At 34.9% G+C, this 17,325-nt stretch overlaps 3 protein-coding genes across 3 annotated transcripts; all 3 read right to left on the bottom strand.

Moving 5' to 3' along the window:
* Positions 1–1,076: 1,076 nt before the first annotated feature.
* On the bottom strand, positions 1,077–2,192 carry LOC121224260 (uncharacterized). Its single transcript, XM_041107185.1, has one exon. The coding sequence runs from the start codon at positions 1,939–1,941 to the stop codon at positions 1,147–1,149; it is 795 nt and encodes a 264-aa protein (XP_040963119.1). The 5' UTR covers positions 1,942–2,192; the 3' UTR covers positions 1,077–1,146.
* A 2,334-nt stretch (positions 2,193–4,526) lies between these two features.
* On the bottom strand, positions 4,527–9,782 carry LOC121224259 (probable UDP-N-acetylglucosamine--peptide N-acetylglucosaminyltransferase SPINDLY). The gene is made up of 11 exons (XM_041107184.1): positions 9,462–9,782; positions 8,923–9,136; positions 8,439–8,531; positions 8,244–8,345; positions 7,968–8,135; positions 7,799–7,887; positions 6,818–6,939; positions 6,466–6,647; positions 6,057–6,341; positions 5,218–5,368; positions 4,527–5,139 (listed from the first exon to the last, which is right to left on the bottom strand). The coding sequence occupies exons 1-11, from the start codon at positions 9,653–9,655 to the stop codon at positions 4,766–4,768; spliced, it is 1,974 nt and encodes a 657-aa protein (XP_040963118.1). The 5' UTR covers positions 9,656–9,782; the 3' UTR covers positions 4,527–4,765.
* Positions 9,783–12,421: 2,639 nt separating this feature from the next.
* On the bottom strand, positions 12,422–15,226 carry LOC107944048 (BTB/POZ and TAZ domain-containing protein 1). The gene is made up of 5 exons (XM_041107183.1): positions 15,017–15,226; positions 14,795–14,928; positions 14,338–14,641; positions 13,507–13,817; positions 12,422–13,016 (listed from the first exon to the last, which is right to left on the bottom strand). Exons 1-5 carry the CDS (start codon positions 15,140–15,142, stop codon positions 12,833–12,835), a joined length of 1,059 nt encoding a protein of 352 aa, XP_040963117.1. The 5' UTR covers positions 15,143–15,226; the 3' UTR covers positions 12,422–12,832.
* Positions 15,227–17,325: the final 2,099 nt, after the last annotated feature.

The following is a 17,325-nucleotide window of genomic DNA, read 5'->3' as shown; positions in this document are numbered from 1 at the left end:
AGCTACCTAAATCAATCATACTCCACATTTTGTCCTCCACTATACGCCCAATCATCCCACATCTAATATTTTTTTATCCAATTCTTCATGTTTACTTCTACAACTAATCTAATAATTAAGAATGATAATTCCAACACACCCACCCAATGCAAATTAACCATGCCCCACATCTTGCCCTCCACGATACGCCCCATCATCCTACATCTAACATGCTCTTTCTCTATTTCTTCCTTATCCAATTCTATTTCACCCCCAACGGCTATTGCTGGGCTGAAAAAGACATATACATTATTTAATAATTTTCAATATTCAAAAACTTTAATGGTCGCTTTTCGGTGCCTCATCAATTTGTTTGTTTCTTTAGGACTAAAAACAATACGTTTGGATTCGGTCCCTGAATCACAGGTTTCCTTTTTCAACCTTTTTTGCTCGTCTCTTTGCCACTTTGTCCATTGTACAAAAACAACAACTATAAACATAAACCAAACCCCTCCAACAAGCGACTGCCATTTACGTCTGAGTTTTATTTTGGAGGGTCGGTTTATACTATTTTTTAAGAAAATGTAAGAGGGATTTGACATTTATTTAAGTTCAAGTCTCAATTGTGTGTTATTATCCAATCTCATCATATATAGTTTTTATGTTTTATCGGATTATATTTTATTCATAAACTCTTAAAAACCTAATACATTTATTCAAAAAAAATGTAAAAATATTATACAAACACCGTAAACTTATTAGATAACAAATAAAATAATTATCTTTAATATGATTTATAGTTTTTGAGGTGAATCCAAAAGCATGCAAAGATTTTAATCCTATAAAATTGATATATGTTTTCTGTAAAATTGTAAAATTATAAATTAATATCATCGTAAAATTATATTTTTTATTCTTAAAAAAAAAACTGTTAGCTTTCCCTCTATAGATTTAATATATTTAATAATTTATATCATAATTATATTCAAGAACTAATGCTGTTTTAAAAATATATTAACTATATTGATTAATTAAAAGTAAAATTTGCATGGAAAAACAATTAATCAATCAAGTCTCAACAATATGTAACCGGTTGATTAAAACAATTAAACTAATGGATTGAAAGAAAAAAAAATGGAAAAATTAAGATGAAACAATAGAAATCAACTAAGAATTTTCAATCTTCTTCTTCTTCCGAAAAACAACCTCAGTATCGAGACCAAATGCATCAACTTTGCTCACCTCCAAAAGCTCCGATTCCTTAAACAACTCCACCAATGGTTGAACGCTATACAAATCATTGGCCGAGTACTTATCCGCCCGCCGCAGCACCGCCACGTGCAGAACACAAACCCCGCCGGGCTTCAACGTCCTTTCGATCTCCCCAACAAACTTCCACGGGTACAGCGCGTGATCGAACACGTTGGAGAACTCGAAGTCAAAGGTCTGGTTCTCGAATGGCTGTGCATGGAAATCCCCTTTCATTACAAGCGGAGGGTACGGCACCAAATCTATGCCGACCGAGTCCGACACTCCGACCAGCTTCATCGCCGCCACCTCTTGCCCGACTCTAGCTCCGATAGACAACGCCTTGGAATGGTTGGAAATGAGGTTTCTTTGCTTCAAGCTTTGGAAAAAACGGGCGAAGACCCGGATTTTCCTGTCCCAATCGCGCGTCGTCCATATCTTTCGGAGTTTTGGGTTAAGGGTTTTGTTGAGCTGACGCTCGATGTAAGCGTTGTAGGAAGAGTAACCCGGCCGTATACGGAGGCTAGCGCCGCCGTTTCCGGCTCTGGAAGGTGGGATAGTGGGGGTCTGAAGGGCGGTTCTGAGGCGGAGGAGAGGGGAGTAGGAGTGGGAGGCTAAAAAGGCTAGGAAGAAGAGTGAAAGAAAGAGAGAAAGAAGGAAAGGTTTAAGAAGGATCGGTAGCTTGGGTAAGGAGGAGGGGTTCATGGTTTGCATAAAAGAGAAGAAACAATGAAAGTGGAAGCCAAAGGAGAAGAAGAAGAAGAAAACTAAAAGAAGTATTCAGCTGATAAGGGTAAAGTTGTCAGCTGTCATGCATGGCTTCTTTTAGGGGCAAAGTGATTTTTGTTTCGGAATCTGAGTGATGGTAATCGATGAATGTCGTTCGGTTTATCTGTTTCTTCTTTTGGTCAACGTTTGGTTGGTTTGAGTGTTGATTAACATTATGGTAAAGCAGTGCATTAAGTTAGTTAATCCTCATTTCATAATTTTTTTACTTATATTCAAAATGTTTAAGATAAATAGGTAGGTAAGTCATTTTTATCAAATATTAAGTCAATTTTATCTTATTAAATAAAATGAGATATTAATAAAATTAAAATTATACCAATTGTCATATCTATCTTTTATTTAAAACTATACAAAATAATATATTAATAAAATTAAAATTAATAAATAATCAATATTTTAAAATCAATATTTACTTTTATCAAACAACATAAATATATTTCATACTTATATTTATTAATTTATCAAATAATTTTTTTAATATAAATTCAACACTTATGAATTTTAGTACATAATTTTTTAACATTTAAAATTTCAATTTACAAAAATATAAAATAAATTATTTGTTTTCTCAAATATTTATTTTAAAAAATATAATCCTTATTATGTATGTATAAATAAAATTTTAAATATGAATTTGTGGGATAAATATAGGATGAAACTGGACATCTTTTTTGGTTATAAAAGTGGGTTAAGAAATTTAAAAATATATATTATAAATCCATTAAAATGAAAAAGTAAAATTAAAAAAGTTTTGGTGAAAGTACCATAAAACTCCCTATACCATATTTTAAATTGCATTTTAACCCATTTATTAAGAAAATGAGCAAATTGTCATTTGATATTTATATGTAAAGTATAATAATAAATAATAAATTTAGTCCTCAATTTTTATAAAAAAAATATTAGAATTTATAAAGAAATAATAAAAACATGGACGTTAATTTCAGGAAATATCAACCCAAACTCTCATGACTTTTCCCTGTTTTTGGGTCTTCATCAATATCCATTAATGGCGTACTCCAGACCTCGAACCAGCAACACTAACTCTAGGGATAGAGCTGCTACCATGCTACCGATTGCATGTACACCCAAAGCTTTTTCATGTTCATCACCACAACCCTTTCCCCTTATTCGACCATTCGAATTAAAGACCAACAAGATCAAGCCCACTCGTCCTCCATCGTTGATATGAGCGATCACCATATCAAGCCACGTCCGCTTCTCAACATCAATCTCAACCAACTAGCTTTTCCTGAAATCGCTTGAATTTTGTTTTCTTTTCCATGCGTTTGTCGTACAATACAATGCAATCGTAAAATAAAAATTGTTAATTACGGCGAAAGCTTCAATAAGTGGATGTGATTGTGAAATAGTTTGATCATAAAGAAATCAACGAAGGTGGAGATATGTGAATATACTTATAGACGATAAACTCTCCCTTTTCTTGCAACGTTGAAACATTAATTTCTGTTTGTTGTTCTAAATTTTGTTCATCGATTTTACTATTGTTCATCGAGATACAAATGCAACTGCTCATGGTCTGGCAAGATTGGGTCTTAGAACTTATTTCGTTCTGCTTTATTGAGTTATCTGCAAATGTTGGAGAAATTATTGAAGTTAATAGGACTTTGTTTTTGAAGGATCCTTATTTATTTTTGGTCTAAGATTTCCAAAATCTAATCCCAATTTTTTCTTTAAAATTTTCAATTTTAATGGGTGGAGTTTGTTACTTTTTGATAAAAATTTGAACTTTTTTATAACCATTTTATTATGATTTTTTTAATAATTTTTAAATTTTAAAAGGGTTTAATTGATTTTTTTTTTAAAAAAATTTGTTACTAAGGCTTTGACCATTTAGTCTTATTAGTTTTAAAAGTTTCTAATTTACTTTCAATAAAAAAATAGGGGCCAAATTGAATAAAGGTTTAAAAGTTGAGGACTAAATTATACCTTACATATAAAACACCAAAACAAACTTTTAACAGCACAATTATAATGGAGGAACTGTTTTGCTCATTCATCTAATGAACAGGGACTAATTTTCTTATTTTTTCAGTAGAGGGGTTAAAATGCAATCTTAGGTATAGTACAAGGGTTTTGTGATACTTTTACCAAAAGTTTTATTGGCTAGAACGGAACAAACATTCATGGTTGGTTGGACATGTGGGAGGTTTTCAAGGTCTTACATACAAAATGCGGTGACAAAATTGAATTCAACAGTTTAGCTTCACCTGATGATGACAAATCGTGAGAGCGAGCAGTTCACGAGCATGAAATAGTGGTGGGGACTGTTTTGTGGGGCTGTGGGAGGTTTAACTTTCCTTTCTTCAATCAAAGCTACTCCTAGAATTGTGCCTCAAACAGTGGGATCTAATTTAAAACAATTAAAAGTGACTTTAAGTCGGATCGGATTAATACTTGCAGTTAAACAATCTTTGAAAATGAAGGCAAAATCTAAACAGATTTTGTTAACGCTTAACACAAGTGTATTTACGAAATCAGAAACAGTCTTCTTCTCAATCTCAGCTATTCAGGGCAGCTTTGCTTAATCATTGTTGATACAAGCTCGAGAGCCTAATTAGATAATTTTACAACTTCGAGATTCGAATTTCTAAGTTGAGAACCAAAAAGACAACTTGCTTTTTTTCAAGGAAATTAAAGATTTGAATATAAAGATACAAAGCCATGTTTTTTCACATTTCCTCTATACTTGTACATTACATATACACATATTTCAAGGGTAGTTTAATTAATCTGGGATGATAAATGAGGACAAACCTGCACATAATCTAGACAAAGCCACAGTTTTAATCATGTTGGATTTGGCTGCATCAAGCAATGGATCTGACTGAAGTGCTTTGTCAAAGCAGAACTTGGCTTCTTCCCAATGACCCTCAGCAACAAATACAAGACCGAGATTATTAAATGCCGGAGCGTATCCCGGCTGGAGTTCAAGCGACTTCGTAAACATTGCCTTGGCACGATCATATTGCTTTTGTTGTCGGTAGAGATTCCCAAGGTTGGAAAATATTGCATGTGCTTGTTCAGTTGTTGCTAATGAAAGTGCTCGCTTGTATACGCATTCGGCTTGGGATGTCTCCCCAGATAATTGGAGTGAGATGCCTGGGAAAATATATGCTTACAACTGAATTTCAATCTTTAACTGTTTTATTTCAAGGATGGTTAAAGGAAATTACATACCTAGGTTCGACCAAGCATAGCTGCTGCATTTCCGGAATCGAACCACCGCAGCCTTAAGGTACTTCTGCGCCATTTTAAAATGTTGAGAACAGAGACTGTCGAGGCCCAGCTGGTTCCATTGCATGGCATCATCTGGGTCTTCAGCGGTTGCCTGGTTAATTCCGTGGGATGATTGAAATGAAAATATCAATGGATGAAAAGCATTTCTAAGAGTAAATCAGGCCAATACATGTACAATACAGATACCTGCTATAAAGTTTTAAATCTGTCAATTACACAATAACTGTGTTAATTGGACTCGGTTGCGAGTTTCAAATACAGATATGTTAGGTTTTTCTTTCATTTTTTTCCCCTAAGGTTTTTCATGCATCTCTATACCCTGTCAAGATACATGTCAGTTACGGATGTCAGACTCCACTCCTCTTTGCTAAAACAAAACAATCATTTCCTTACATGATCATAGTTTCAATGACCGGAGACAAACTCAAATATTGAAAAAGTAAGAAAGCACGTGATATTCTTTAGTAAGATACATCTCAAATTTCAACCACTAATTTTGGGATAACCATATTCTTCAATTTCATTTTCCAGTCTCTTTTGGACGAAATATCAAGAACCTTTGTAAGATGTACACTACATCCGCAGTCTTAAAAGTACTCAACATCTCACACAAATATTATTTACACAATTGATTCACACTCTCTTTGGTTACATCTTTTAAATGGGAATATATGTAAGAAATATTTAGATGGTTTTGAACCATCAGACAACCCATCTTAACCATTTATAGAAAAAGGTTAACAATTAAATTTGTAGAAAAGATCAAATGAGAATCTCACCTGCTTTAAACTGAAGATAGCACGCTCTTCAACTTCGACCAACTCATTTTGATCTGTCTCAAAGGCTGCCACAATCTCATGCTGTGCCTTGTGAACCATGGCCAGTCCAGCCCATGCAATAGTAGGCTCAATTGGCACAGAATCTCCTTCTCTTAGTACTGATGCCATTTCATTGCCTGCCCAAGAAAGCTGTTCACTAGGATCTTGTGACCTTTCAACATCCTTGATCCGATGGACTGCAACGGCATATCGAGTAGACATGCAATTTGGTTCCAGTTTTGCAGCCTATTTAACAATAAACAAAAGCAATAATAAATTAAAACTTGCCCAAGACCACAGAAAGCAAGCATTAGTAAATTAATTGTGATTTTTCCATTATATGCAGACAGTATCAATGAGCCATTAGCACCTTCTCCAAGCATTTGCTGGAACTACGATGGTCACCGATCAAATAATATGCATTAGCTAGATTTGCCCATGTATGTGCTGCTTTTGGATCAGATTTTACTGCAGCTAACAAACACTCCCTCGCAACATTGATAGCTGCAAACTGATCCCCGGAAGCTCCTTCACTGGCATTTGCACCAGCACCTGAAAAGATAAAAGAATGAGCTTAAGCAACTTACTTTTAGCCTGTATATCTCATTTGCCAATTACAGTCACAAATAATTGAACACATACATTGCTGCATTTGACAGTTGTTCCAAACAACAACGCGAGAACACTAGGGAAACAAGAATTTAGACTCATCACAAGCCTACCTGCAACAATTGAACCATGTTTACAAAGAAGAATTGCAGCATAGTTCATTAAAGCCGCTGGATGGTTTTGATCTTTAACAATCAAATCTTGGAAATACTTAGCTGAAAGCTCCAAGTTTCCACTAGAAACATAGATCATCTGAGTTAGAAGGTAGATGACATGCATTGAAAACATAATCATATTAATGCATCAATGAATGTACGACTTGAATGCAGATTCATAATATCACTGTAAAACAATAGAAGAAAATATTCAGATGGTCATTAGCCATGGCTTGAGGTTCATGTGACTGTTCTAAGATATATGTTTAATGAATTTATCAAGTACATACACATTCTCAGATATAACCACAATTAATTGAAGGGGAATTGTGAGTCTTGGAAACGAGTTATCTGACATGCGTATTGTTAAACTTTTCAAAGTTTTTTTTTATATATTTGGAGAATCCTTAGATGTCATATCCCCATATCCATGCAACAGACACAGTGTTGAACATGGGTACTTTAAGAAAAATGAAGATTACAAGCAACATTGCTTTGCATGAAGCACACATTGAAGACATGAAGCTCTTCTATTCTCGATAAAATTTAATACTAGCTAAGATCATTGACATGACCATCGTGAATAATGACAACTAGAAAAAGGTTAGACATATGAACTAATTCAGCAATACCTGTAGCCAATATGCAGGACAAATGAAAGGAAAGAAAAAGAACAGACCAGAAATGGATGAAAAAGATCAAGAAACAAAGAATCATGAGCAGTTTACAATCCAACCATACGCGTATTAAAATTTTTAATAGAGTCCATATTTGATTTTCTTAGGTAGAAGACTGCTCAAAGTTATCCTCTCTTACCCTCACTTGAGATTTTATTATTGCTTTCCCATTTCTGACCAATTCTACAAGGCATGATAGCAAAGTTTGAAATAAAACCCAAAAGCCTAAAGAACACATAGTGCCATATTGAGAAAACCTTACCTCTGGAGATAAGCAATCCCAAGGTTTCCAAGGCAATCATAGTCATCAGGAGCAAGAGCCAGTAAAGACGACAAAACTGTGATAGCAGTCTATACCAAAATTAAACTCCACATCAGACCAAGTAATGAGAAAAATACTATTCAACCAAATGATAATTTCATAGTTATACCTGCAGTCGGCCAGTTTTGAGAAGCATCAAGCCAAGGGTGTTCCATACACCTGCTTGTCTAATATCAGACTGCATTGACTCCTTCAATTTGGAAAGGATCTCATCGAGCTCTTCAGGTTCAAGCTCTTTGTCCAAAACGTTATCTCCTGAATTCTCTAGGAGAAGACACTGCAAATTTATCAATGCTAGATTAGAAACCATATAAATTTATGACAATATTCACTCTATCATGCTAGAAATGAGTCAAGAGAAAATGAAATTAATTTACAACTGCACCTGTGCGTGGTGAATTTGTACAAAGGAAAGCAACTCTGGCCGTGCAATCTCTGCCTCACAGCGCAGCAATATCTCTGCAGCTTTCTCATATGCCGAAATTGCCTTTAAAAAGAGGGAAAAAGGGGTATTGACTGAAATAGACGTACTGTATATTCATGAAGCTATGGTGTCTGATAAGTCAGATAAGTTCCATACCTTTTGAGGTTGACTGAGCCTTTGATACATTAGACCAAGAATAAAATGAGCATGAGCATTTTTTGGCATCTTCCTTGCAACATGTACCAAGCCCTAAAAGAACATACAATGATTGTTAAGTAACAAACAAGCTGCAGTGTGTCAGTTTATGAATTTACTGAGTACCAAGAATATTATAACAAAAATCAAGATATCCATATAATTACTCAAACCCTTTCGCTGGCCCCTCTCAACAACATAGCTATGAAACGCTAACAGTAGCATAAAAGGGGGGAAATTATTCAAAATCCCACAAAATCAAGGAAAAGTGAAGAAGCAACTGTAGAAAGAAACAAGTCCATGGAATTAATGCTCTCCCTCCTAACCCTACACTGTTTCTCAGTTTGAGATAGTGCAAAACATATAAGAGATGATACAGCACACTCAATTTGATATCCATCGACTAGAGCACCAAGCTTACAACTACATGGAGGATGGGACTAACAGTTTTAAGGCTGCTGACTTTTTCCTCACGAGACGAGGAAGCCCCTTGACTAGGCTGATCCCCATCTGCATCCACTCCACAGTCGAGTAAAGCATCAGCCTTACTTACTCTCGAACGACATTTCTTGTTTAACTTTTTAACTGCGCCTTCTATGGCATCACCGTCTTTGGAAATTAAGGTACTTTTCTCCTGACTGCTTTCATCGTTAGTTAGCCTACATCATGTAAATTGTAATAATGTTCAAACATCACCTCAACTTCTTAACTCAGAAAACACAAAACACAGTCCTTTTAAGCATACAATGATTTCATCAGAGATGTTAAAGCAAGGGTTTTCAGGGTTTTTGTTTTTGAAGCAGTTTAAAACCCAAGCTTCATCAAGAAAAAGCCAAAATTAAATTAAATTGCTCTAAACTCGGCCATTTCCAGAAAATAAATAAAATGGAATTAAATATAAGGAATAAAGAAACCCAGAAAGCTCAATAATTATTCAATAATTACAGAAAACACAGAACGAATCCGAGCAAAAGGAGTAGGAACCTGGAAAGGTCGGGAGCAGGGAGAAGTAGAGAATCGTGGTCGTCGGATTCAGGAGGGTTGACGTTAAGGTCAGCCAAAACGACGACTTTGGGAGGCGGAAGAAGCGTCTTGGAGCTGTCAACGCCGCCTGCGGCGGCATCCACTTCGGGCTTTATGGAAACTTGAGGCGGCGGTTCCGACATTTCGGGTTCCATTTCAGGTAAAAACGCGAAAACACCGCAGTTCAGTACAGAATAGTGAAAGACCCCAAGAAGAAAAAGAGAAGAAAAATGGTGGATTGCGAAAAAGAGGAAGGCAGCAAAAAAAGACGAAGGCTTTATATATTTTTTGGTTGGGTTGTTAGGTTTATTTGACTTGCTTTTCTGGAAGGAGGGTCAGTAAATGGGCTTGATTCAGCTTTACCAGGCTCCAGACTGCCTTCTATTACAATCCATCTTCATAATTTTTCTATTTGTAATAAATTGAAATTGTAAGTGTCGAAAATTTTTATTTTATAATTGATTAATTTATATTAAAACATTATTTGGTAAATTAGTAATTATAGGTAAGGAATATAATCATATTGTTTGATAAAAATAAATATTTATTTTTAAAACATTATTTGTTTTTTAATTTTAATATTATTAATACAATATTTTATATTATTTTCAATAGTTTTTTTTAAGTAAATAAGCGTTTTATGAATAATTTTAGATGAAAGATAAATACATTAATTTGAATGTCTCATTTTAAAAAAATAATTTATTTTAATTTATTTTATATTTTTTACATTAAGTGATAAGCAACTATACCTATTTTATCTTATTAAGTGAAAAATTAAAGAGAAATTACTTAGTACATTGCCTGTGGACGATTGTGATTTGACTTGGTAGGATCTTACTCTCCCATAATTTTCGATCGCGAGGGTCAATGGTATTGCACTCGACCAAAGATTTCTTACCGTAAGTCTTCCCCCATGCGTTTGGAAGCATGGATATTATTGTTAAACCTTGTTCGTAAGCCTCCCCCATGTGTTTGAGAGTAAGGACATTATTGTTAAACCCCATCCGTAAGCCTACCCCTATGTGTTTGGGAGTGGAGATATTATCATTAAACCTTGCCCTTAAGCCTCCCTCGTGCATCAAGGAGTAGAGATATTATTATTAAACCCGTCTGTAAGCTTCCCCCCATGCTTCTGAAAGCAAAGATGTCATTAAACCCCATCCACAAGCCTTATGCATTTGAGAGTAGGGCCACATTATCACCTTCTGTAAGCCTCCCCCATACGTCTAGGAGTAGGGCCAATTTATTGCTTTCCATAAGCCTTCCCTCATGTGTTTGGAAGCAAGGTCACTTTATTACCTTCTATAAGCGTCCCCCCATAAGTCTGGGAGTAGGTCCGGTTTATTGCTTTCCATAAGCCTTCCCCCATATGTTAGGGAGCAAGGTCACTTTATTACCTTCTGTAAGCCTTCCTCCATGCGTCTGGGAGTAAGGTCATTTTATTATTTATTGCAAACCTTCGTGAACCTTTAGGGCTCTCGGCGGAGGTGAGACATATTTTCAACATTCAGGCCCCAACATGAACCCTTTAGGTTCTCAATAGAGGTGAGATATATCTTCAATATTCGGGTTCCTCTGTGAACCCTTCAGGCTCTCGATGAAGGTGAGGCATATCATCTTCATAAAAATCAAAGTTAGGTTAATGAAAAAATTATAACTATGAGCAAAAGCACTTTATCTCTCCATATCAACAATTATTTTCAAATTAGGATTACAATACCACATTTTGTAAGCACTTACTCAATTTTAATTTACTCGTCAAAAACTCAAGCCAAAAGCTACATTCGTTACCATTATTTATAACAAAGGATAATCTTCCCGCTCATATTTTAACGGGCCTTATGCATTTCTTATGTATTATATCGCCAACGAATGATACACATTTCTTCTGTTTTATATTACCAATAGACAATACACATTTCTTACATTTTATATCGCCAACAAATAATATACAATTCTTATGTTTCATACTACCACCAAATGGGTCGTGTCTCTTACATTTTATATTGCCAACAGATGGCTTGAATGTCCTCTTTTTACATTTCCAATCATCACATCCACAATATGCATACATGTCTCCATTGTAGAAATATGGATCTTCTAATTGACAACTGCATCACTCAAGTCTACATTAAACATTTTTGGATTGTCAAGCCAATGGGTATACCACTTGCTAAATCACAAAGCGAAATTTATATGTGTCAACCATAAATCAAAATATCATCCGCAAACACATTATCAAAAAGGGTACACATTAATTTCAATAGCCTTGTAAAGCATCAGATGTTCCCGGGTCATCCAACTAATAAATTGTACCCTTCGTCTCATTCCTTTATTTGCAACAACTATCATCCACGAGAGTAACTTGTGGATAGTCTCGAGGTAAGGTCACTTAATAACCTACCTCTTGATTAGGGGGACTATTATTATATTCCTACTTCAAATTGGACCCAGTTGGACCCTCTATTAGGCCATCCAAGGCCCATTGACCCATTAAGTGGCATAATTGGGTAGGAACCGTCACTCTCCTATAAATATCCAAATGTATCAACATTATAAGGTGACTCCTCTCCACTCAAAACCCTAATACACTAAGCATTTATCCTGAGTCTTTCTATATTTTCAACTCTTAATCCTAAAATGATGAATCGACATTTTTTGACACTGCCTCTTGTCCTCCTCCTCCATCTTTGTTGATACAGTATGTATCAACGAGCAATTCCAAATTAAATGTTAAGTATAGTAATTGTAATAATAACACATCATAAAAAAATATTTCAAGTTAACATCCAATATTTGAGGGGGTTTTTTTGCCTTTATGTCTATTAATGTAGTAATTCTTTTTTTTTTTTGAACATAATGCAATACTTCTTTAGTTTGTTGATTAAAAATTGTAAATTGAATTGGAAATTTCAAACTAATCCCAAATTTTCATGTTTTTAATAATTTGAGTCATTTTCGACCAAAACCTTTTCACATGCACTAATTGGACAGGTTTATAATATTACAAGCAGACACTCCATACAACATACTCAAACTCTCGACCACATAATTCAAGCTAAAATTCTATGTAATCCCAAAACGTTGCTAAATTTCTATTAAATAAAAAAAATCTATAGCTAGCCAAGAAAAACATCTCACAACCACATAATTTCCACCCATACGGATCGAACAATTTAGCTTACTGCCCTCATCTCACCCACTGAAGCTAGCTAGCCAGAAAAAAAAAAAGACAACTCACAAGGACATAATTTCAACTCATAAGGATCAAAAGGTTTGACTCACTGGACTATTTTTACAGGCACCAAGTTCTTAATTTCCATGGAAGCTCAATATAATCTGAAGGTTTTCAATGCATGAGCAGTTCTGCCCATTGTTTCCTTCAGCTCCTCCTCTCTCTTTCTCTTGGGTAGAGACAGCGACAACATAGCTTTGGCCGAGCAGACCTTCTTCACAAGCAGCTTCCACTTCGCATCCTCTCCCATTTTCTGTTGTGCTTTCCATTTGAATTGCCTGTCAACGCTAACTGTCCTAATATATTGATTCAGCCAGTTAATTCGAACAAATAGCAACTTTATATTCAGTTATAAGTTTGAAAACTATATGAAAAAGTTCTAAAAATTAAATTTATCTGTGAGAAATAGATATTTTAGTTTATGGTCATTCATGGTTAAATTGAAAGGGAAGAAAAAAGGGACCCAATTAATGAAGAAAATGACAAAGATGGGAGAACTTGTTAATAAATAGCCGACGGGATGAATGATATTTTAAGAGCAGGACAAGAAGTCAGTGTGTTATTTTTCTGATAACAAAACAAGCTACCAGCCTACCAACACCATCAATAATAATTATATTTGCCAGTTGTAAGAATTGACAAATTTTCAGTCGGCTGTCCAAAAGATTGGTTCATCGAAAACCCAAAATCTTGACAATAAAAATGTGCTGTCTAATTAAATGATGAATATAATAAAACCATAACAAGTGAAATAATAATGGAAATAACCTGTAAAGTGGAACCCTGCAAGAATCAGGGTGATCACAGATGGAGGAATGGAGTCTAAGGAGCTGCCACATGCGGTTGCAGCGACAGCAGCCTACGCCACTTGCCCTTCTCTTACACAAAACCAAATGCTTTATCAACATCTGGACACCTTGGCACGTCGCGTACTTGTCGCAGGGGCTCGGTTTCTTTGCCGTCTCGACGTCGTACGGCCCCACCGTTGTGCACCCTTCCCTGCAAATGTGCTCCAAACACTCGAGTCCGTCGCTTAGTTGTAAATACAAGCGCTGTTCTTTCCTCTGACGCCACCTTCTCTTTTTTTTTCTGCCAAAACAATGTTCACAAACCATTCGTAACCAATACACTCCAAACTTTGGTTAATATTTTAAAGCATTTGAATAGAAATATTAAGTAGTTTGGATGAAAATTAAAATTCAGTTAAAAGATATTACAGACTTAAATTTAAGAGTTGAGGTAGATTAGACTTACTAATTTTTTTACTTATTTATATCACATAAAAATTAAATATATGATATTATAATATAAATATTATTTAAAAATTCAAAAAAATTATACAAAATTAAAACGTACTAAATAAAAATATTATTTTTAAAAAATGAAAAAAAAATCCAATAAGTTAACAATCTATAAATATAGATATATCAATTAACAAGAGATATTGTATTTTTAAGGAAATATAAATCATAAAACGGAAAAATATTTGATAGATGAAATGAGATTCAACTAGATATCTCTAATCTAATCATGTTGGGATTATAATTTAAATTCTTAATTTGGGTAATATTATGATAAATATTTGTTTTTAAAATTTACCGATTCAGCTTCGTCCATAAATCGGAGAATGTGGAGCTCGAGCCAGGGATCATGTTCCTGCATGAATTTCCAGCCTTCGGTTTGCTCGACAGCTTTGAAACGGGCGGTGACCTGCTTCAAGCACTTGAGGTAAAGGTCGGGTACGTCGCAGAGCCTGGCGAGTTGGAGCACGTCCACCGCATTCTCCACCGTCAGCCGCTGACTCACTCCCCTGCTGCACCGCTGCTTCAGCTGTGGCACCAAATAAACGTGTGATAATACTAGCAGGTGAATTCCATATTTCTCCATTTGCTCCTCCGTGCACCTATTGCATTCGCAACACCAGGGGTCATTTCCAATATAATACACGCACCTTGATATATTTACATTTATAAGTATATGCTATCTTAACGTCATTATGATTGGAAGAATTAGAGGAGGGTGAAAACCGGAAAAGCTTAAGCAACTATTTACTAACATGGAATTATAGAGGTATTTAATAAAAGCGGTAACGGCGTCGCATGGAACGCCGAGAATGGGGATGACTCTCTCAGAGCTCCCATGCTTAACTGGCCTTTCCATTATGTTGTCCAGCACTGGCGACACCATTGCCTATTTTAAAATTAAAAAAGAAATAAAAGTCATGAAAAGAAAAAATAAAATCGTTAAAAAGTGAAAAGAGAGTATTTAGAGTCCTTGCCAAGATGCTGAAGTGAGCGGGGATGCGGACGCCGCTGGAAGTAAGGATCTGGACATTTGGTTCGGGTAATTCAGAGGCGGAGGACATGGCGAAGGTGGAGGTTGAGTTATGATTGTTGTCTTCCATGAAAGAAAAGAGAAAAGAACAGAGTATGTCGCTGCTACTAGTTCAATGATGTCCAAATTGGCTGTCTTGAACTTTATAGACAGCATAAGGAAGAGAGAAAAAAAATACTTTAAAACGTAAAAAGCGTAGCAATGAAATCTGATGTGTCGTGACATGTGTGACACATAGCCTTTACTTCTCCTACGCGCTTCCTTTATATCTTTCCTTGCACGTCTCCCAAAAATGTTAAAAACTAGAGCTACCAAAAGAAAACCAAAAAAATGGGAATGCATGATAACTAGGCCTTGAGTTTTGGCAAACTCTGAGCACTTAAAATGCGTAAATTTCATGTGCAAATTTTAAATCTAAAATTTATTTTGATTTAAATATCACACATATTTATTTAAATTTAAATTTAAATATATTGAAATTACTAATTCATCCATGACATTAGTTTAATTTTATATTAATTATAATTGTAATTTGGTAGTTATATGAATGTGTATTAGTTATAATTAGGAATTGCACTTGTAGAGTAAGAAAATGGATTCATGATACACGAGTGAGTTGATTTATATACGGGTTGGGTGAAAAGAAATTTTGAAATGTGCGTGGGGGAGATACGCCACTAAGAAACTTAATCATTCCTATTCCAGATTTATCCTCCGCATTTCCTTAAAATTTCACATTCCACTATAAACAAATATCTATTATTAACTGGACGACCTTTTCGAGCTGACTTGGAAAGTAACAAACGACGAGAGTCAGTTTTAAAAGAGTCGATTTTGTAAATAAACGGCTTTTGGTGAGCTGAAGAGGTCTGCTTCTGTCTGACGTGGCACTTGTTCTCATCTATTCAGCATTTAAATAAACCCAAACAAAACACTTTTTCTGCAATTTGCCATGTCTTTTTCCACGTGTCCATAACCCACCGGCTAAGACTTGTGTAACGATAAAAACCGGTGGGTGACAAACATTTGGAAGGAATTGATTGGCGGGGAATGATTGTCGGACCAATCAAAATTCGTGTCGGAACCGGCTTGGGCTTTGAAAGCCATGTAGGCAGCGGTGGTGCGCCGCAGTGGCAGATAATAGTACTGCCGCGAAATGGATATGGTTAAACTCATTTGATTAATGAATTAATTTTTCAATAAAAAAGACATGCAGTTGAAATAAGAAATATTAGAAATCGAAATAGAGTTGGTTGGTTGGTTGGTTTTAGTAATTGACGAAACGTGAAGGCGATTTGTAATTGGATGATAAAATATTATTCAAGTTGGATTTGATTATTTTTGTGCGACAAGTTGAAATTTGGATAAGATCTGTTTTTCCAAGCCAATGTTGTTTTTAAGCTTAAAAGTTTGGGTGGACTTGCAAAGAAGTTAATTAAGGGGCCTCCGAGTGTACATTTTGGATGTTCTTCAATGCTTCAATTAATTAGGGTCTTTTTTGAGAAATAATGAAGAAAATGTTTTTAGGGTCAGTATAATAATACAAGGACTCAAACAAATTAAATTGGAGAAAAGTTTATGATTGGAATTTCAAATTTTAAAAAATGTAAAAATTAAATTTTATTAATTCAAAAAGTATATAGATTAAAACTAATTAAAATAGAATATAAAAAGTAAATTTATAATTTATTCATAAAAAAAATTAACAATAGAATTTGGCCATAATTATTTAACAACGTGTCTTAAAGGGCACATTAAATACTTTTACATATATACAAAGAGAAAAATATTTGTTACACAATTGATGGAGCTTAAAAACTTCATAAGTAGAGTTAAAGTGATGATGATAAGTAGATATATCAACAAGTGTAGGGTGTAATGGTAATGCATATTGCATTCTTAAGGGGGAAGGTAGGTTTAAATATTAGAAATGACATTAATCAGAGGAACAACCACAAACTTCGAATAAGTAAAATAGCCCAAAAAAAGACAAGTATATACCAATCTATATATAAATAACTAATAAATATTATAAATACCGAAATAGATGTTTTAGGTCCACTTAGATCTCCGGAAGGTTTTATAGTTGTCATTCGGAAATGGGAAATGTTGGTCAAAGGGGGCAAGAGATATAGTGAAAATTGTGCTTAAATCTTTGCTTGAGAGGGATGTTTGAGAGACTTGCAGGTTGGGAATTTGATTTTCCAAACACACTAATGTGGGTGTTGGGAGAGGAAGGTGAAAGTGAAGGAA

The sequence above is a fragment of the Gossypium hirsutum genome, chromosome D12 (assembly GCF_007990345.1).
Source record: "Gossypium hirsutum isolate 1008001.06 chromosome D12, Gossypium_hirsutum_v2.1, whole genome shotgun sequence".
Classification (NCBI taxonomy): domain Eukaryota; kingdom Viridiplantae; phylum Streptophyta; class Magnoliopsida; order Malvales; family Malvaceae; genus Gossypium; species Gossypium hirsutum.
This window is presented reverse-complemented; position numbering and strand designations above follow the sequence as displayed.

Coding starts and splice junctions, on each gene's coding strand:
- LOC121224260 (XM_041107185.1), bottom strand. CDS start 1,941: ATGCAAACCATGAACCCCTCCTCCTTACCCAAGCTACCGATCCTTCTT.
- LOC121224259 (XM_041107184.1), bottom strand. CDS start 9,655: ATGGAACCCGAAATGTCGGAACCGCCGCCTCAAGTTTCCATAAAGCCC. Junction 6,342..6,465: donor CCAGCAAATGCTTGGAGAAG/GTGCTAATGGCT, acceptor ATTGTTAAATAG/GCTGCAAAACTGGAACCAAA. Junction 5,140..5,217: donor CTATGCTTGGTCGAACCTAG/GTATGTAATTTC, acceptor ATATTTTCCCAG/GCATCTCACTCCAATTATCT.
- LOC107944048 (XM_041107183.1), bottom strand. CDS start 15,142: ATGGAAGACAACAATCATAACTCAACCTCCACCTTCGCCATGTCCTCC. Junction 14,929..15,016: donor CCGCTCACTTCAGCATCTTG/GCAAGGACTCTA, acceptor ATTTTAAAATAG/GCAATGGTGTCGCCAGTGCT. Junction 14,642..14,794: donor AAATACCTCTATAATTCCAT/GTTAGTAAATAG, acceptor CGAATGCAATAG/GTGCACGGAGGAGCAAATGG.